Below are 18,789 nucleotides of genomic sequence, written 5' to 3'. Positions count from 1 at the left end.
GAACACTGGGAGATAATGGTGACAATTCTCCTCAAGTTTGCCATACCATGGCAGGGTATGGCTGGGCTGAGCCAAACCTGTCCCATAGATCCCTTGAAAGCTCAGTCAGAAAATACCTTCCTGTTCAGTTCAAGGCAGGATGAGGATGGAGATGACACACAGCCTTTTTGCTATCCTAGCTCCACTTTCAGCTTTGCAGGAGTTTCAGTGAAGAAGTTATATTTGATTTACCTGTCCACAATCAATACCTACACTGCAGGTATGTTGGAAAGAGGTCCTAGTGGCCATTCTTTATCAGAGTTTCCCTACATGGGGAAGAAGGCTTAGAGACATGAAACCCTTAAAAGGATAAAGCTAGAAATGTGTGGTACTAGATCTCCATCTGTGTATACAGTTGTAAGATAAGAGGTTCAGAGCAAAAGCAGACAGAACTGCAACCCAGCAGCCTGCCATGCTGTTCCTTCTGCCTGCATGGACAAGCACAGCCATCCCTAAAAGACCCGGGAAAACTGAGGACAAGCTCTAAATGGAAAGGGTTTTTTTAGCAGATAATTAAGTTTAACACAGAAATCAGCCATCTCCTTGTGCATGTAATTTCAAAACTTGCACATACAATTAAAGAGTTTGGTCTCCAAAGTAAAGAGGAAACCAAAAGTGGCTGATCCTGTGCATCCTAATTTAGCAAACAAGTTTTTGTATTTGCACAGACAGTTAACGTGCACATCTGAGGGCTGTGGGAGAGAGGATATCAGTTGGCTCTCTGAACGAGTGAAATAAATCTGTAATTAGACATGCACATTTTAAATTATTTTGTCTTTTTTAAAGTTGACAAGAGAGTAAGGCAGAGTTTACCCAGAACTGCTGAGGGATTTTCAAACAGCAGGACAGGAAAATGCTACGTTATGCATTTGTCTGTTACAAAACAAATTCCTTTTTGTGCCACTGGGAACTCCAAAGTGATTTCACTTTCTTTTCTCTGGGAAAGATGACTGACCAAGATGTCAAATACTTGGAAGACCTGCAAGAGGAATTTGACTTCAGGTATAAGACCATACAAAGCTTAGGTAAGAGGTTTTATAATCTTTTTTAGATTCTCTAGGGAATGGCTAATTCCACAGCTAGACCCCAGTACCACAGTATCACAGTATCACAGTATCACTTAGGTTGGAAAGGACCTCGAGGATCATCGAGTCCAACCTGACACCGCAGACCCCATGACTAGACCATGGCACCAAGTGCCACGTCCAATCTCCCCTTGAACGCCTCCAGGGTCGATGACTCAACCACCTCCCTGGGCAACCCGTTCCAATGCCGAATGACTCGCTCGGTGAAGAACTTCCTCCTCACCTCGAGTCTGAACCTCCCCTGGCGCAGCTTGAGACAGGGGGTTTATGGGTTACCCAGATAATATATGTACACATAAAAAGGGATTTTTAGTTTATATCAAAGTGTAGTCTTGGAATACGATGACTTTTGGGATTAGGATGGTGGAGTAGATCTTGTCAAGCAAGGATAGTTATTTTCATAGAATCATAGAATGGTTTGGGTTGGAAGGGACCATAAAGAACTAGCTCCTGTCCTCCTGCCATGGGCAGGGACACCTCCTCCTAGACCAGTTTGCTCAAGGTTGCACCCCACCTGGTTTTCAACACTTCCACAGTTGGAGTCCCCACAGCTTCTCTGGGCAGCCTGTTCAGGTACCTCACCAAAAGAGCAATTTTAATAATTTTTCCATTTCCTTACTTTTGACATGGCCTTTCCTTGGCAGGATGGTGAAGAGTCTCTTATTTACCACAACAGAGTTGTGCAAAAATGATCTTTTTTTTTAGCCTCTAACTTGGTCTTCTGTTCTTTTGTTTGACCACAGTGGTGATAACCATCTGGTAAGCATTCTGAATGCATGTTTGGCCAGCCTATTATGATTGAGATCAGCACATGGCAACAGTCCTTGCATGATCTCCTTCAGAAAAGAAACAGATCCACTGGTGTCTGCTCAGATATCTTCATAGTGTCTCCCACTGAATGTGCAAAGATACTGGACTTGAAATGTCTGAGTTCTTGAGTTCTCTACATTTAAGGCTACAACCAGAAGAGGTCGAACTGCCAGGGTTTAATGAGTTGTTGGTCACCAGGCCAGTCAGAATTATTGACCACAGAGATGACTGAAGCATGTCCCATTTGCAAAATAAAGTGACTTTTGGGGCTTAAAATGTCACTGTGTCAAATGCTCTACAGCAGCAGAGCCAGCTTGCAGCACCTTACAAAATCTGGGAGCAATTGCTGTGGCCAAGCTGACAATCCTCATCTTCCTCCACTGAAACTTCTACGCTAACATAATGGGAAGATGTCAATACCCAGAGCTGAGCAGAGACATAGTTGACACCAATTTCTTTTCTGAACATAGCATGAAAAATGCAAGAAGATCAAAAGGTGGGGAATGTGAGAGGCAGGCAAGGAGCTGCATATGAAAGAGCATGGGGGAAGCCTGGGGAAGCCTGAAATTAGTGCATGATCCAGAGAGAAGGAAGAAGGTTGAAGAAAGGGGCAACTACCCAGTGATCAGTACTCCTGGCTGCTGAAACCCACACAGCCAGCAACGCTTTGTCTGTTTTGAGTGCATAACCTCCATGCTCTCAGCCACTGATGTGTCATTCATATCAAGCCCAGAAAGCTTTCATCTAACTGCTGACACCACAAGCATGTTTCAGTAGTGCACAGATCAAGCCTGATCCAGGCCTGATCATAATACATCACTGTGCACAAGTAAAAAATGTATAGATGTCTAGGTACTATCTGCATGTTTTCTACCTTTCCCTATTCCACATACACATCTAAAGAGTGGACACATGGCACCTTGTCTTGTACTAAAGTTAGTTCATTCAGATGAAACACACTGGTACATCACCTACAGATACCTGCTGGTGTTTTCACTAATGCATGCTGCAGTCTGGTTGTGGCTTTTCCCCTCCTCCCCTTACCAACCTGTCATGTCTGTACCCCCCCAATCTCCCCTGCCATTATATACTAATTTTTTTTCACCCCCTGCAGAGCAAAGTGACAAGAACAGCATCCTCATTAAACAGGAGATGTTGGCATTGCAGGCAATGCTCAATACTTTAGACTACAAGAGAAAGGTTAGTGACATGTTTCGTCTTTTGAGGTTGGTTTGCTTTCTCTCCTTATTCCCATCCTGAATATAGATTCATTGAATAGTTTAGGTTTGAAGGGACCTTAAAGATCATCTAGTTCCAACCCTCCTGCCATGGGCAGGGGCACCTTCCACTAGACCAGCTTGCGCAAGGCATTATTCAACCTGGCCTTGAACACCTCCAGGGAGGGAGCATTCACAGTCTCACTGGGCAACCTGTTCCAGTATCTCAGCACCCTCACTGTAAAGAATTTCTTCCTAATACTCAGTCTAAATCTGCCCTCCTCAAGTTTCAATCCATTCTCTCTCATCCTATCAGATGCCCTTGTAAAAAGTCCCTCACCAGCTTTCTAGTAGGCCCCCATCAGGTACTGGAAAGTTGCCCTAAGGTCTCTCCAGAGCCTTCTTTTCTTCAGGCTGAGCAGCACCAACTTTCTCAGCCTGTTCCCACAGGATAGATTCTCCACCCCTCTGGTCATCTTCATGGCCTCCTCTGGACCTGCTCCAGTTGTTTCATGTCCCTCTTTTGATGGGGGCACCAGAACTGGATGCAGTACTGCAAGTGGGGTCTCAAGAGAAGAGAGTAGAGGGGCAGAATCACTTCCCTTGTCCTGCTGATCACAATACTGAGTTGTCTTTTTTTAATTCTGCTCTCAGAAGAGCAGACAAATAATTTAGGCTGTGCAATTCCACAGACAGTTTGGGTGATAGTGACTAGCAATGGAGAAATTACAGTATCACAGTATCACAGTATAACTAAGGTTGGAAGAGACCTCGAGGATCATCGAGTCCAACCTATCAACACAGACCTCATGACTAGACCATGGCACCAAGTGCCACATCCAAACTCCTCTTGAACACCTCCAGGGACAGTGACTCCACGACCTCCCCAGGCAGCCCATTCCAACTTGCTTGGTGAAGAACTTTCGCCTCACCTCGAGTCTAAACCTCCCCTGGCGCAGCTTGAGACTGTGTCCCCTCGTTCTGGTGCTGGTTCCCTGGGAGAAGAGACCAACCCCTTCCTGGCTACAACCACCTTTCAGGTAGTTGTAGGGGGCAATGAGGTCACCCCTGAGCCTCCTCTTCTCCAGGCTAAACAATTGGCAATTAACAGCTCAATTAATCCAGGATCTGGTTCTGCACACCTCAGAAGTGAGGTGAGGGCATCACTTCACTGTGTCTCTTATGTACTCTGCTAAATGGAGGACTCAGCTGTCAACTTGTATCTTTTAAAGTAAATTAAAAATATTCAAATTAAACCAAATGCAATAATTGCAAAGAAAGTAAATCCAACAACCCATCAGTGGTACCTTGCCCTCTTCATCAGCTGAGACTTGCAAATGTGACAGATACTTCCCTAGCCACTTCTTAGCTGGCACAGAAAGCAGCACAGTTAGGTAGTTTGTTTGAGTCCACTTACTTTTTACAGTTAAAAGAAGGCAAGCAAAAAAACCAATGCACTGGATATGATGCAAAGCAAAAAGGAGAACTTTTTGACACTTGACAGTGCTTGCAAGGGTCAGTTTTATGGAGGTGTTATGCCCACAAAAAATTCAACAAACCTCCCTTCCACTCCCTCAGAAAAGAAAGAATTTTTACTGTAGAAGAGGTCTTAGAGATTCAGAATTAATTTCATAGAATCATTAAGGTTGGAAAAGACCTCTAAGGTAATTGAGTCCAACTGTTAACCTACCCTGCCAAGTCCCTAAGCCACACATCTACACTGGTTTTAAACACCTCCATAGATGGTGACTTCACCACTGTCCTGGGCATCCTGTTCGAGGGTTTAACCACTCTTACAGTAAAAAAATCTTTTCTTCATCTTCAACCTAAACCTCCCCTGGCACAACTTGAGGCTGGTTCCTCTCATCCTATCAGTTGTTACTAGGGGGAAAAGACTAATCTCCACCTCACTACAACCTCCTTTCAGGTAGAGAGCAAGAAGGTCTCCTCTGAGCCTCCTTTTCTCCAGGCTAATCAACTGCAATTTCCTCAACTTCTCCCCATGTGACCTGTGCTCTAGGCCCTTCACCAGCTTTGTTGTCCTTCCTTGAACATAATCCAGCAACTCAGTGTCTTGTAGAGAGTACCATGGGTGATGAAACCAGTCACCTCTGACTTAGAGACTGACAAAATAATTTTCTTCAAAATAATTGAAGAAAAAACAAGCAATCAGCTCTTTGTGAGAATTGGTGAATTTTGTGGCTGCTCCCTGTGGTCTGACTGTGACACCTTTCCTATTTTGCAGGAAGTGCTCAGTAAAATAGGGCGTGTGATTCATGAAATTGATATGCTTATGAGCAACATGCTGACTGAAGAGCTGCTGGACTGGAAGAGAAGGCAGCAGATTGCCTGCATTGGGGGTCCTCTGCACGGTGGGCTTGATCAGCTCCAGAACTGGTAAACTTGCCTTCAGCTTGTGTTTCCACTGAAAACCACAGGAAGTCCGCTGCGCATGAAACCACCATTCCTTTAGATCAGCTGCCTTGCAGCAGCGGCAGATTCATTAGCAGCTAAGCAAGTAAATAACCAAAAATACAGTTGGGTTTTGGGGGACAACAGCTGCTATTCAGAAGGAAGAACATGACAGTGAAGAGCTGAGCCTGAGCCATGGCAGTGGCTCATTTTTTGATTTGACAGTTGTTCCAGATACTTGGTACATACCCACTCGGGAGTTTTGCTTGAGTAAGAACTGTGCTTGACTGAGTTTGTCACTGAGGACAGTGGGAGTTTTGTCTAGGCAAGAGCTGGGTACACACTTTATGCTTTGACTCACTAGCTACATCACTCCCCCAGATTTCAAACTACACAGGAATTGATTGGCAGTGGTCTCCATGGTGGAAACTCTAAAAATGATTGAAAGTGAAAAGAAAACAGCATTATATTTAAAGAGAGAATGCATCCAGAGAAGGGCCTGGTCTTTTCTCTCCCCTCAAAATTCTCTTCTGGAAAAGGTGAAGTAAAAAGTGAAAAAGGAAGGAAAGCAACCAAGAACCAATTTAGGTTTGAAGGAAAAAAGTGGGGGTTTTGGCATTTTTTTTTTCCTCTCCCCACTGAAGTGTTTTTTTTTTCCCAGTGAGGATGTTGGAAATAGCTTTAAAATGTGACTTTTCTACACACATAGCCCATTAAACTGTTAGCAAGCCTGTTAGGATTTGATTTTCCTCATTGTTGTTATCTTTCCTCAGTCTTGATAACTTGCTCATTTTATATAAATATTATCCTTTTAAAAAGGATATTTTGCAAAAGGACTGAGCTGCAGGAAAATAATTGGGAATGTCAGGAGTGCTCTGCATGTCAAATGTCAGGATCAGTATAGATGTCCTCCAAATTATCACAGAGAGCATTGCCTTGCTATTGATGAGGCCTAGTGCATAAATAGTTCTATTTGAAATTGAAACAGATGATTTGCCTGATGTATTCCCATAGTCCTATAAAGAAAAGATGAGCAGACATGACTCTGGGCAGAGTTAGAAAGCATCAGTGCGTCCTGACTCCGATTCCCCTGAGCAAGAATCTCAGTAGCCGTGATGTTGTAAGAAATACGTTGCAAACTGCTCTTTTGTCTTGCTCTAGTTTTACGCTGTTGGCGGAGAGTCTCTTTCAAGTTCGAAGGCAGCTAGAAAAACTGGATGAACTGTTGACCAGACTGACCTATGATGGGGACCCCATCCCAGTGCAAAGACCCCAGCTGCTGGAAAAAGTCAACTTTCTGCTCTACAATCTTTTCCGGAAGTGCGTAAGCCGCTGTCAGCAGACATAACTTCACCTGAACTGACACAGAGTTATTGGCAGCCATGAGACAGCATTGTTGCAAAGAAAAAGATGAAAATGAGTTTGAGTCTCTGAGGACTTTAAAAGTCCAGCATAAAAAGTATGTAGAGCTGTCATCAAAACTCCTGGAAGCTGAAGGTACTATGCAGCTTCTCAGTTAAGGGGCTGTGATCAAGTTCTGCCTAAGTGAACTCACCAAATCCACTATTTCAACAGGAGTTACATAGAGACTGCAGAGAAAAATTGTGTCTTTGTGGGTTTTTTAACAAAAGCAGCAGGTGTTCATTTCTTCCTTGTCTTTCCTCTTCCCCACCAAGGCTTTATTCCCTTCCCAATTCACCCCTCTGTTAATAGATAAAAATTGTTATCATTCCTCCTGCCTTTTGTACTGGCTTCACTTGAGATTCATAGAGTAGTTTGGGTTGGAAAGCACCTTAAAGATTCATCAGGTTCCAACCCTCCTGCCATGGGCAGGGACACTATCCACTAGATCAGCTTGCTCAAGCCTCATCCAGCCTAGCCTTGAACACTTCCAGGGAGGGGGTATCCACAACCTCTCTGGGCAACCTGTTCCAGTGTCTGAGCATTCTCACTGTAAAGAGTTTCTTCCTAATCTCCAGTATAAGTCTGCCCTCCTCAAACTTCAATCCATTCTGCATTGTTCTATCACTCCAAGCCCTTGTAAAAAGTCCCTTCCCAGCTTTCTTGTAGGTGCCCTTCAGGTACTGGAAGGCTGATATAAGGTCTCCCCAGATCTTTTTCTTCTCCAGGCTGAACAGCCCCAGCTTTCTCAGCCTCTCCCTGTAAGTGACTATCACACTGTAAGTGGTTACCTGAAAGCAAAACATGCTCAGCTGGGCTTTTATTAAGAATGAAAAAAGATAATTGATTGCTTAATTGCAGGCTCAGTGTAGTTTTATACTCTGTTTTATGGTTCTGATAAAGGTCTCTGTCTTCCAGACTTTTGTCAAGCCTGGTATTTTATGGCTATGGAATTTGTTTACATGTTCCAAATATCTGCTTTTTTCAAGAATAATTCAACTCTAAGTTAGCCTAGCAGTTCATTTTGAGAACTGAGAGTTGGAAAACATACCTCCCACTTCAGCATCTGTACAGATACAATTCCTTCACCCTCCCCCCATTACAGCTGTTTCTGCATATTCCTAACCATCAGTTTCCCTTCTTCTCCCACAGTTCCTTTGTGGTTGAAAGGCAGCCCTGCATGCCAACACATCCCCAGAGGCCAATGGTTCTTAAAACATTAATACAGTTCACGGTTAAATTAAGGTAAGAAAAGGAAATGTGCTCCAAACTCCTTCATGTGCATAGCGCATTTTCTCCTGGGATAATCTGGAGACCAAAGCAGCCTAATTTGTGTTAGAGATCCTTTTGAGTCCAGGGAGATTTTTTTTGGAATAGGGATATAAAGACCACAGAATCTGTCACTCCTAAGAAGTGGCAATAAGAGTAGACCAGGGTGAGGAAGAAAGGCAGATTGCAGCCAACTGTCAGCATCTCCAGGCTCCTGTCTGTATTGAAGCTTTGTTTCAATGACTAGCTAAACTGAGTAAATCATGATCCACATCATACAAGCCAACATCAGAATGCTCAGAGCCACTTTTGCATCTAGGAAAGAAGATTTTGCATTTTGGGGGGGCTCTGGTGAATCATTGACAAGTTATTTTTCTCCCACTAGCTCCTTGCTTGACCTTGTGAAAAGAGCCAAGGCTGGGGAGAAACTCTCATCTCATTCCCCCCTCACAGCAGAAAGAATGCGTGGAAGGTTGGGGGTATGGAAGGGGTGAAGGAAAGTACACAGATTCCTGCCATGCAGTCACAGACTGTACAAATCCATCTTGTAATTATGCCTTCTGTGTCCTCTCTCTAGCCATTCCCTCAAATACACACTAACTTTTCCACTTACTTGCAGGGAGAGTAGAACACCTGTCACTGGAACAGTACAGCTTCTCTTTCTGAGTATACAACCCTGTAAATTGTGATATAAATAAGATATAACCCTAAATAATGCCTAATAACCCTAAACAATGTCTAATCTGTTTTCAGATTGTAATAATTTCAGATACTTTAGTGTGGGGCTACTGGTCTCTAATGTTTTCTGTTATTTTCTCTAAAACTTATCCTGCTTTTACATTTTCTGTTTTGAAGGTTGCTGATTAAATTGCCAGAGCTGAACTACCAGATCAGAGTGAAAGCAACTATTGACAAGTAAGGAACTTGAAAACAAAAGACATGCCCTCTCTCTCTCTGCAGACCTGTCCCTGCAGACACCACAGATTTTTATCTCTGCCTGAAATTAAGACTGCTACATAAACTCTCCCTTTCTAAGCTGCTTGGTTCTCCTTTGTGTTCCCATTATCCCTGACAGCAGTCACAAATGAACAGGACCCTCAGCCTCTTGGGCTGATGATAAATTCCTGACCAGAAAGCATCTCAAAGCCTGTCTATGCTAGAGCAGCATTAATGGCTGCCTGGAGTAGTTCTATTTGAGTTGCATTATTCTGAGCAGCAACCAGTACTGTAGAGCAAACTTGGTTACAAAAAGGTCAAGCCACCATGATAAAACTCAGGGCAGAAGACTTGCTGTCAAAGTATGTCTTTGAAATCAATAAGGGTGATCCAAGTCCTCACCCCCCACCATTCCGAGCCACAGGTACCAGCTACCTCCTGTCTTCTGTCTGTTGTGCTTCTGCAGCCCCCTACAAACCATCCTGGCCACATGGATATAGATGTCACCCAAAAGGAGGACAAAAACACCCAGTGAGGATGGAGCAGGAGATAAGCCAGGGCTGTTTCCCTCAAAAGCTGCAAGCTGTGCACATGTTCTCCCAGTACAACATGAGCTGCCTACACAGGCTCGTATTGTCCCAGAACCCAGGCATGGAGGCAGGTAGTGCTGCACCTTTCAATACCCACAGATCATTCCAGGGAAAAAGCTGGATAAAATATGCTACTTGCATTTGGTCATATGCAAATGACTTAAGTAGACAGAAAATGTCCCAGTTCTTTAGTTTAAACATTGCAGTTGGATTGACAATAGAAATAAACTTTGACAAGGCAAAAGCCTGCCATCTCAAGATGTTTTTCAGGACAAGCTTACTGACTCACAATCTGTTTCTTCCCTCTGCCCCTCTTGTGTTTTAGGAATGTTTCAACTGTCAGGTAAGAAAATAAGAAATCATATTTCTTGAATTACCTGATCAAACGTTACCTGGGTACCTAAGTGGAATGTCCTCTGCAGCAATCGTAGGTTCCTTCTGTGTGGCACACATGTGAAAGCAATGAACATGGATGAATCTGCAAATGGAAGCCTCTCAGTAGAATTTAGACATTTGGTAAGTTAGCTTTTTCCTCCTCTGGTACCTTTTTTCCATTGGTACCTTTCTGACTCTTCTAACTCTGATAAAGAAATAAAAGAATCTTTAAAAACTATGCAAGGAGAGCTGTATTGCTGAGTCTGCACTTGTTTACTTTGCCCTTATTATATGAAAGTTTGCTCCTAGAACCTCTTTATCCCATTCTATACTTTATCCATTCCTTAAGATCATCTGCTTTTACAGACATGACAAAGCGAATCTTAATGCCAGAAAAGGCAAAGACTAATCACACTGAATTACACAGCTGCTCAGAAACTGAGCTTTGTTAAACCAAACCAAACCAAACAGAAAACCAAGCCCAAACCATACCACCATTGTCTGGGGAAAAACAGACTTGGATGCTTTAGATCTGGGTGAAATGAATGCCTGAGATAACTGTCTTCTGAGAGACTACAGTATTACTATAGTTCTGCTTCTAGAACTGCTCTCATACCCTAGTGGGTCATGCTTTCTGACTAGATTCCCTCACCAGTGCTGGTTTGGGGGGCTCAACTACAGATGCCATCTCCCATCACACTACTGTCAGTGCAATTTTGCAAAAGAAGGTGGAGATTGATGGTGTTTAGTAGTTTTTTTTGCATTGTACACTTTGCAAGCACCTTAATTAACACTTTGTTACAAAGACTTAGTTTCTTAGAAGATTCTCTAAAATATCAGAAGACCAAATAGATTTTTCAAGGCATAGTCAGAGCTTTCATTGCAACATATTTCTGTGTATTGTAAATAAAACCTTATTACACTCAGAACATTGTGGTTACAAATGCTGTTCTTCCTATGCTCTTGCTTTGGCACATAAACATTGTTTTGCTTTACACAGCAACCCAAAGAAATGAAGTCGAGTGCTGGAAGCAAAGGAAATGAGGTTTGTGTATTCATTTTACATCTTATTTTTTATTACTCTCACAAGTAACTTTATTGAAATCAAAAAGCAACCCATATGTTGTTGGATTTTGAAATATTTTATCTTCATAATAAGCAAAGGACCCAAATACACAATAAGTAGAATCATAGAATGGCTCAGGTTGGAAAGTACCTGAGAGATCATCTACTCCAATACTGTGGCCATGGGCAGGGACGCCTCTCAGCTAGTCTTGGTTGTCCAAGGCTTCATTCAGTCAGGCCTTAAACACTTCCATGGAGGGGACATCCACCACCTCGCTGCATAACCTATTCCAGAGTCTCACCACCCTCATACTGAAGAACTTCATCCTAATCTCCAGTCTAAACCTATTCTCCCTCAGCTCAAAACAATTCTCCCTAGTCCTGTCACTAGATGCCCTTATGAAAAGTCCCTCTCCAGCCTTCCTGCAGGTTCCCTTTATGTATGGGAAGGCAGAGTCGTCTCCAGGCTGAACAACCCCAGCTCCCTCAGCCTATCCTCATAGCAGAGGTGCTGCAGCCTTTGGATCACCTTTGTGGCCCTCTTTTGGACTCGCTCCAACAGCTCTGTCTCCTTCTTATTCTGGGGACACCAGAACTGGACACAGTATTCCTGGTGGATTCTCAAAAGAGCAGAATAAAAGGGCAGAAGCACCTCTCTTGCCCTGCTAGTTACACTTTTCTTGATGCAGCCCAGCACATGATTTGCTTTCTGGGCTACATGAGTGCAGCCAGATAATGGTGAGCTTCTCAATCAATCAACAACCCCAAGTCTTTTTCTTCAGGGCTACTCTCAACCCACTCTGTACCCAGCCTGGATTTGTGCCTGGGATTGGCCCAACCAAGATGCAGAATCTTGCACTTTGGTGTGTTGAACCTCATGCAGTTGCCACTGGCCCATTTCATATGCCTGTCAAGACCTTTCTGGGTGGTATCCCTTCCCTGAAGGGAGTCCACTTAACAGCTTGGTGTTATGGGCAAACTTGGTGAAGGTGCAGTCGATGCCACTGTCCATGTTGCTGACAGAGATATTAAACAGCACTGGACCCAGGACAGAGCCTTGAGGAATTCCATTTGGTGTCTAATGAGAACTTCTCAGTGAGAACTACTCATAGAAATGTTAATTACATGCCTTAAATCTGTATATTTAAGGAGTTCCAATAAAAGGTAGGAGGCAGTAATCTGAATTCCTCTTCAGGGCCACATTTTTTAACACTTTCATTTTGATTAAAATAAGCTTTCTGATGAACCAGTTCTTCCTATAAGAATGGTACTTTAAATATGTATTCTGTTGGCCAAATTTGTAAATGGAGTAAGGGTGTAATTGTATTTCCATCAAAAGAGGTTTGCTTGCCTCAACCAGGCCCAAAAGCGTGGGCCGCTTTCTGATCTGAATCTGGTCGTAGGTTCCCCTCTTGTGGTGACACTGGGCTATGACACATTAACGCTAAGAAACCAGCAGCTTCTTTGCAATACCCAGGTTTCAGATGTGCACAAACCACCTGGCAAGTAAGGTGAAAAGGTGCTTGGTTCTTAGCAGAGGAGCTTGCAGTCTTCTGCTGCGGATTGCTAAAGCCCCTACCTTCTTGCTTTGTGGGGAACAGAAATCAGAAGTTAGTGCTCATCACAGAATGCTTTAGGTTGTAAGGGACCTTTAAAGGTCTAGTCTAACACATCCCACAGTGAGCAGAGATATCTTCAACTAGAGCAGGTTGCTCAGAGCCCCAAACAACGTGACCTGGAATGTTTCCAGGGTTATGGTATCTACCACCTCTCTGGGCAACCTGGGCCGGTGTCTCACCACCCTTGTAAAAGAATTCTTTCTTATATCTAGTCTAAGTCTCCCTCTTTAGGTTTCAAATCATTACCCCTTGTCCTGTCACCACAGGCCTCGCTAAAAAGTCTGTCCCCATCTTTCTGATAGGCCCTCTAATTAATGTAAGGCCATAAGAATGTCTCCTTGCAGCCTTCTCTTCTCCAGGCTGAACAATCCCAACTCTCTCAGCCTGCCATCCTCACCCAGAACACTATGCTCCTTCCATTCCTTTGTTACCTTCCAGCACTTCTCACGCACAGTTCACCGGTGCTTCTTCCCCTGCCTAGCTCCTCATCTGCCCAGTTCTACCCTACATCCTTCTCAGCTCTGGCTTCCTGCAAGCCATGATTCCCCCGAGTGCCCTAGGTGTCACAAACATCAATCACAGGCAAGAAAGTTCCTGCCTTCATTCACTCACCTTGTGCATTGCTGGCAGGAGGGGAAAGGAGAACTGTTCTGGCTGGGGAGAAGGCAGGCTGTCCTCATCTGGCAGCTGAGGCAGGGAGGGAAGTACACACAAGCTCTGGGGTGGCCATGAACCATGGATTTAGCATTGCTGTTGAACAGCAAAACCCTGCAGATAAATCTCTGACTGAAGCCAAAGCCAGAAGCTTGCAGCCAGTAATACAGCCTCTGCCAAGGATACCTGATCGAGTAGCACCTCCCAAGGGAACTGAAGCTGTAAAATGCTTCTGTGAATGCCACCTATTTACCTGGGAAGTAAAGCAGCCTATACTGGATTGAGGAATCTCCACACCAGTCTTGCACAGAAAAAGTACAGATGGGTGAGTAAAGTTGTATTGGGAAGATTCAAAATTCAGAAATCACTCACATCAGTGTCCCAAGCAAAAAGGTCTGCAAATACAAAGTCAAGTTGTTACCAGCATGGAATATTGTGTCTAGTTCTGGACCCCTCAGTTCAAGAAGGACCTCAGGGAATTACTTCAAAGAGTCCAGCGCAGAGCCACAAAGATGCTGAAGGCAGTAAAGTATCTCTCTTCTGAGGGAAGGCTGAGGGAGCTGGGGCTCTTTAGCTAGGAGAAGAGGAGACTGAGGGGTGACCTCATTCGTGTTTATAAAGATGTGAAGGGTGAGTGTCAGGAGGAGGGAGCCAGGCTCTGCTCAGTGATGTCCAGTGATAGGACAAGGGCCAATGGGTGCAAGCTGGAGCAGAGGAGGTTCCACAAGAACATAAGGATAAACTTTTTCACTGTGAGGGTGACAGAGCCCTGGAACAGGCTGCCCAGAGAGGTTGTGGCATCTCCTTCTCTGGAGACATTCAAAACTCTCCTGAATGTGTTCCTGTGTGACCTACTCTAGGTGGTCCTGCTTTGGCACAGGGGTTGGACTGGATGATCTTTCAAGGTCCCTTCCAACCCCTAACATTCTGTGATTCTGTGGGACTGGGCTTCTCACAGAGCTGTCCTGGCTTGTAATCCAAACAAGACCCTGGTACTACAAACTTTAATCAACTGTGACAAATGGGTTTATTTTTTATTCCCATCCATGAAAACACTGGGGGTTTAATACTAGATTTACTTTGAATTACTGACTGAGGCCTCTGTTCCTTCAACTAATGTCATCGAAGTCTACCAACAACAAGGCTATGTTCCCAGGTGAGGGTTTACTTGTCATTATGGCTTTTAGTTTTGTTTCTAGTGTGTTTCTCCTTGAAGTTTAACATCTCTGTTTGACTTGGAATTGTCAACCAGTAAGGCAACTTTAGGAAATGAAAAGCTGGAAATAAGTATTGCTTTAAAACTCACAGACTGCCAATGTGGTGGGGGTTGGGAAGGATCTCTGGGGATCTTCCCTTCTAAAGCCGGGTCACCCATAGCAGGTTGTCCAGGATCACAATGTCCAGAAGTCTGGAATCTCTCCAGAGAAGGAGACTCCACAGCCTCTCTGGGCAGCCTGTTCCAGGCCTCCAGCACCCTCACAGGAAAGGAGTTTTCTCTTACATTTAGGTGGAACTTCCTGTGTTCCAGTCTGTGGCCATTGCCCCTTGTCCTGTCACTTTTGGACTAATGTAATGGCAGAGCTTAACAAATTTCCTTTGCTTTCTTCTTTTCCTGTTCTGCTTAGATATTTGCTATGTTTCCTCTCAAAGTCAGACAGTCTCAGCAGTCACTCAGTGTTAAATGCCATTGCGTGTTCACCCCTACAACCTTCTTGCTCCCTCAGGGCCCTCACATGGTGACTGAGGAACTGCACTCCATCAGCTTTGAAACACAGGTCTGCCTGTATGGATTGACCATAAATTTGGAAGTGAGTATTCTAGCCAGATTTTCTGGGGCAAGAATAAAAGGCATTTGCCAGCAGCTTGCAGAAGCACCACCATGTTGGGCCAGACCATGAGTCCATCTATCCTAGATGCTATCTTCCTCAGTAGCTATAAGCAGATGCAAGATTTTCAGCACTTCTGGACAGAATCATATGCTTTGGGAAGGCAAAGGGGACTGAAAAACCCAAGCATAACACAGCACTAAGACTTTCAGCAGCATTTACATACCACATTCATTCTTTCCATCAGACCAGCTCTTTGCCTGTGGTGATGATTTCTAATGTCAGCCAACTTCCCAATGCGTGGGCTTCTATTATTTGGTACAACCTGTCAACCAATGACCCTCAGGTAGGTCCTCAGTAGGCAAGTACTGACTTGCTGCATTTTCACATTTCTTTTACTAGGTTACTGAATATATATTTTAGAAAAAGGCTATGTTTCCCTCTTAAACTGGCTTTATTTTCTTCACATACACAACCCCAGCATGGTTGGGATTAAAAGACACCTCTGGAGATCATCCAGGCCAAACCCCCTGCTAAAGCAGGGTCACCCACAGCAAGTTGCCCAGGATGACAAGGTCCAGGTGGGTTCCAGAGAAGGAGACTCCATACCCTCTCTGGGCACCTTGCTCCAGGGCTTTGGCCTCACGTTTAGGTGGAACTTCCTGTGCTCTAGTTTGTGCCTACTGTCACTTGTCCTGCCACTGGGAGCCACTGAAAAGAGTCTGGCCCCACCTTCTTGCTCCCCTTCTTGTTAGGTTCTGATCAGCATTGAGAAGATCCCCTCTCAGTCTGTTCATCTCTGCACTAAACAGCCCCAGGTCTCAGCCTCTCCTTGTCAGAGAGATGTTCTGGTCCCCTTAGCATCTTTGTAGCCTCTGTTGGACTGCTGTCTGCAGTAGTTTCCTGTCTTTCTTGAACTGGGGAGCCGAGAACTGGACACAATACTCCAGATGTGGGCTCACTAGGGCAGAACAGAGGGGGAAGAGAACCTCCCTTGACCTGCTGGCCATGTTCTTCTGAGTGCAGTGCAGGAACCCATTAGCCTTCTTGGCCAAAGAGCACGGGGCTAGCTTACAGTGAATTTGTTTGTCCACCAACATTGCAAGGTCCTTCTCTGCAGAGCAGCTTTCTAGGTCACCCTCTAAGCTGTATTGGTGCAGGGGGTTATTCCTTCCCAGGGACATGTCATTGTTGAACTTCATAGGGTTCCTCATGGCCCAATTCTCCAGCCTGTCCAGGTGATTGATACACTGTTATCAACTTCACATTGTTTGCTTTATCTTTTGTTCCCTGCCCAGATATAAACCTACATGCACGCTTAGCCTCCCTTTTTATAGGCTGAAACAATAGTTCTTAAATTAAGGAAAAGGAAAGGCTCTTCTCCACAACTTTTTGAGTTTTAATTTGTCCTTTTTGGATGCAGCTGACCAAAACTGTACATGATACAAAACAATTCTACCAGTACAATTCAAAGTAAGCACACAGGTGGGTCTGTGATGTACTGAAGCGCTGTTTAGGTTCTGCTCAAGTGCCTTTTACAGCCTGCAGGGTATTTCATGGTTGCTGACTCTCTAATAAAAGCCCTAATTCTCTTGCAGAATTTGTCTTTCTTCAACAATCCCCCTGCTGCCCCTTTAAATCAGCTCTTGGAAGTACTGAGCTGGCAATTTTCATCCTATGTTGGCCGTGGACTCAATTCTGAGCAGCTCAGCATGCTGGCAGAGAAACTCATGGGTGAGTGTATGGAAATACACAGATGTTGTGTATGTGTGTGTTGGGGGCTGTTAGGTCTTATATTTGATAGTTACAGGTAATTACTTTAAGTGTGACCTCCACATGCAGAGCTGACTTAAAAAATGCCACAATGACATTTCTCTCTTTAAAGAAATGCACGCCTCAGCTTGTTCTAACCACAAAGTGATTCACCTTCTGACCTTCCAGGCTGCTGAACTGAAGAAAGAGGACATCAGAGTCACACCAAACTATGATGTTACTTTGTTTGTTTAGCAAGAAGTTATCTCATGCATCTGAAACCAAAAGGAAATCTTTTTTGCTTGCTTATGGGGTTTAGCTTGGGGGTTTGTTTCATTTTAAATATCCATCCTTGTGGGTTTGTTTAGTTCTGAGACCAATCATTCGCTGCTGACATCAAAGAGGTCCTGTAAATTCAGCAGTATGAACTACTGAATGCTTGCATCTGACCATCCTACAGAAGGGAGGGACTCTAGGGAAAGATGGCAGAAGAAAAGAAAGTGTTATCTGTTTCCAGAGAAGAAACAGTTCTAAGATACACTCTGAGCTGTAAAAAAACTCCAGGCTGAGGGTGTAATGACCTCTGCCATGGGGCAAGAACAGAAGCATTTGTCAAAGACTCGGGAGGATCTGTGGTTGCTTTCAAAGCTGGGAAGTGAAGATTGGTTGCCCTGGGTAACTCACTTTTTCCGCTGGTGTTTTGGAGATCTCTCACTTAGTAGAGGTAGTGGGGTTGAGAGGAGCCATTGTAAATCACCAAGAGTAAGAAAGGAAAAATAAATTGTCTTAAAGTATGGAATTTTAAGATGGAGTTAAGGCCAAGAGAAGTAACACTTGAACTAGAAACTGAACACAGAATGTTGCAGAAAAAGTCCTGGAGTACCTTAGGCAAATATTCCCCAGACTACCATTATCAGCTGCTTCAAAAGATACAGAACAACTGACCTGCAAGCCTTTAGCATGTCCCACTCAATCCCTTTCCAAGTCTGGGTGTACTTGTCCCCCAAACCTCCTCACCCCAACTGTACAGATATCAAGCAATAGCTCTGTCAAAACTTCATAAACATAGACTCTGATATGGTGGGGGCTCTTTTGTTTTGTTTTTTTCTCTCAGGACAACAAGTCAGTTACAATGATTATCAACTGTCCTGGGCAAAGTTCTGCAAGGTACAATTCTAAAAGTAAAACTAGACTCTTCTTCCTCTTCTTCCTCCTGAGGTCACATCTGTGCCTGTTTCTCTGATGTTGCTGACAAGAGTCCCAAGGCTACTTGTAGCCCAGTAGTTACATATTTACATTCAGTGTAAATATGTAACAGGGTATTTCCAGAAGTTCAAAGCTTGGGATAAGAGATCTGCTTAGTTACACTGCTACAGATGTAGGAACTATCATTATATTGTGCCGGATATATTTATGTTGGAAGGGACCTCCAAAGGTGACCTTGTCCAACCCCCTTGCAGTGAGGAGGGACATCCTCCACTAGATCAGGTTACCCAGAGCCTTTTGGAGCCTGACTTTGGCTATCTCCAGGGATGGAGCCTCAACCACCTGCCTGGGCAACCTGTTGCAGTGTTCCACCACCCTCATAGTAAAGAACTTGTTTCTAACATCCAATCTAAATCTGCTCTTCACTACTTTTAAACCATTGCCCCATGTCCTATCACTACAGGCTTCTGGAAACAGTCCCTCTGCAGACTTCTTACAGGCCCTCTTCAGGTATGAGCAGGCTGCTATTAGGT

At 44.1% G+C, this 18,789-nt stretch overlaps 1 protein-coding gene across 1 annotated transcript in view; it reads left to right on the top strand.

Moving 5' to 3' along the window:
• STAT4 (signal transducer and activator of transcription 4) overlaps positions 1 to 18,789 on the top strand; it is a 48,255-nt gene that overhangs the window by 23,343 nt on the left and 6,123 nt on the right. The window contains exons 6-18 of the mRNA XM_068137927.1: positions 986 to 1,064; positions 3,049 to 3,134; positions 5,397 to 5,548; positions 6,725 to 6,883; positions 8,117 to 8,209; positions 9,089 to 9,148; positions 10,085 to 10,102; positions 10,182 to 10,275; positions 11,135 to 11,179; positions 15,197 to 15,280; positions 15,546 to 15,644; positions 16,897 to 17,032; positions 18,165 to 18,217. Coding sequence (XP_067994028.1) covers positions 986 to 1,064; positions 3,049 to 3,134; positions 5,397 to 5,548; positions 6,725 to 6,883; positions 8,117 to 8,209; positions 9,089 to 9,148; positions 10,085 to 10,102; positions 10,182 to 10,275; positions 11,135 to 11,179; positions 15,197 to 15,280; positions 15,546 to 15,644; positions 16,897 to 17,032; positions 18,165 to 18,217 — 1,158 coding nt within the window. The remainder of the gene's footprint in view (positions 1 to 985; positions 1,065 to 3,048; positions 3,135 to 5,396; positions 5,549 to 6,724; positions 6,884 to 8,116; positions 8,210 to 9,088; positions 9,149 to 10,084; positions 10,103 to 10,181; positions 10,276 to 11,134; positions 11,180 to 15,196; positions 15,281 to 15,545; positions 15,645 to 16,896; positions 17,033 to 18,164; positions 18,218 to 18,789) is intronic.

This window comes from Melanerpes formicivorus, unplaced genomic scaffold (assembly GCF_026170545.1).
Source record: "Melanerpes formicivorus ecotype bairdi unplaced genomic scaffold, bMelFor1.0.p_v2 SCAF_5, whole genome shotgun sequence".
In the NCBI taxonomy this organism is placed as follows: domain Eukaryota; kingdom Metazoa; phylum Chordata; class Aves; order Piciformes; family Picidae; genus Melanerpes; species Melanerpes formicivorus.
Note: the sequence above shows the minus strand (reverse complement) of the source record. Positions and strands in the feature narration are given on the sequence as shown.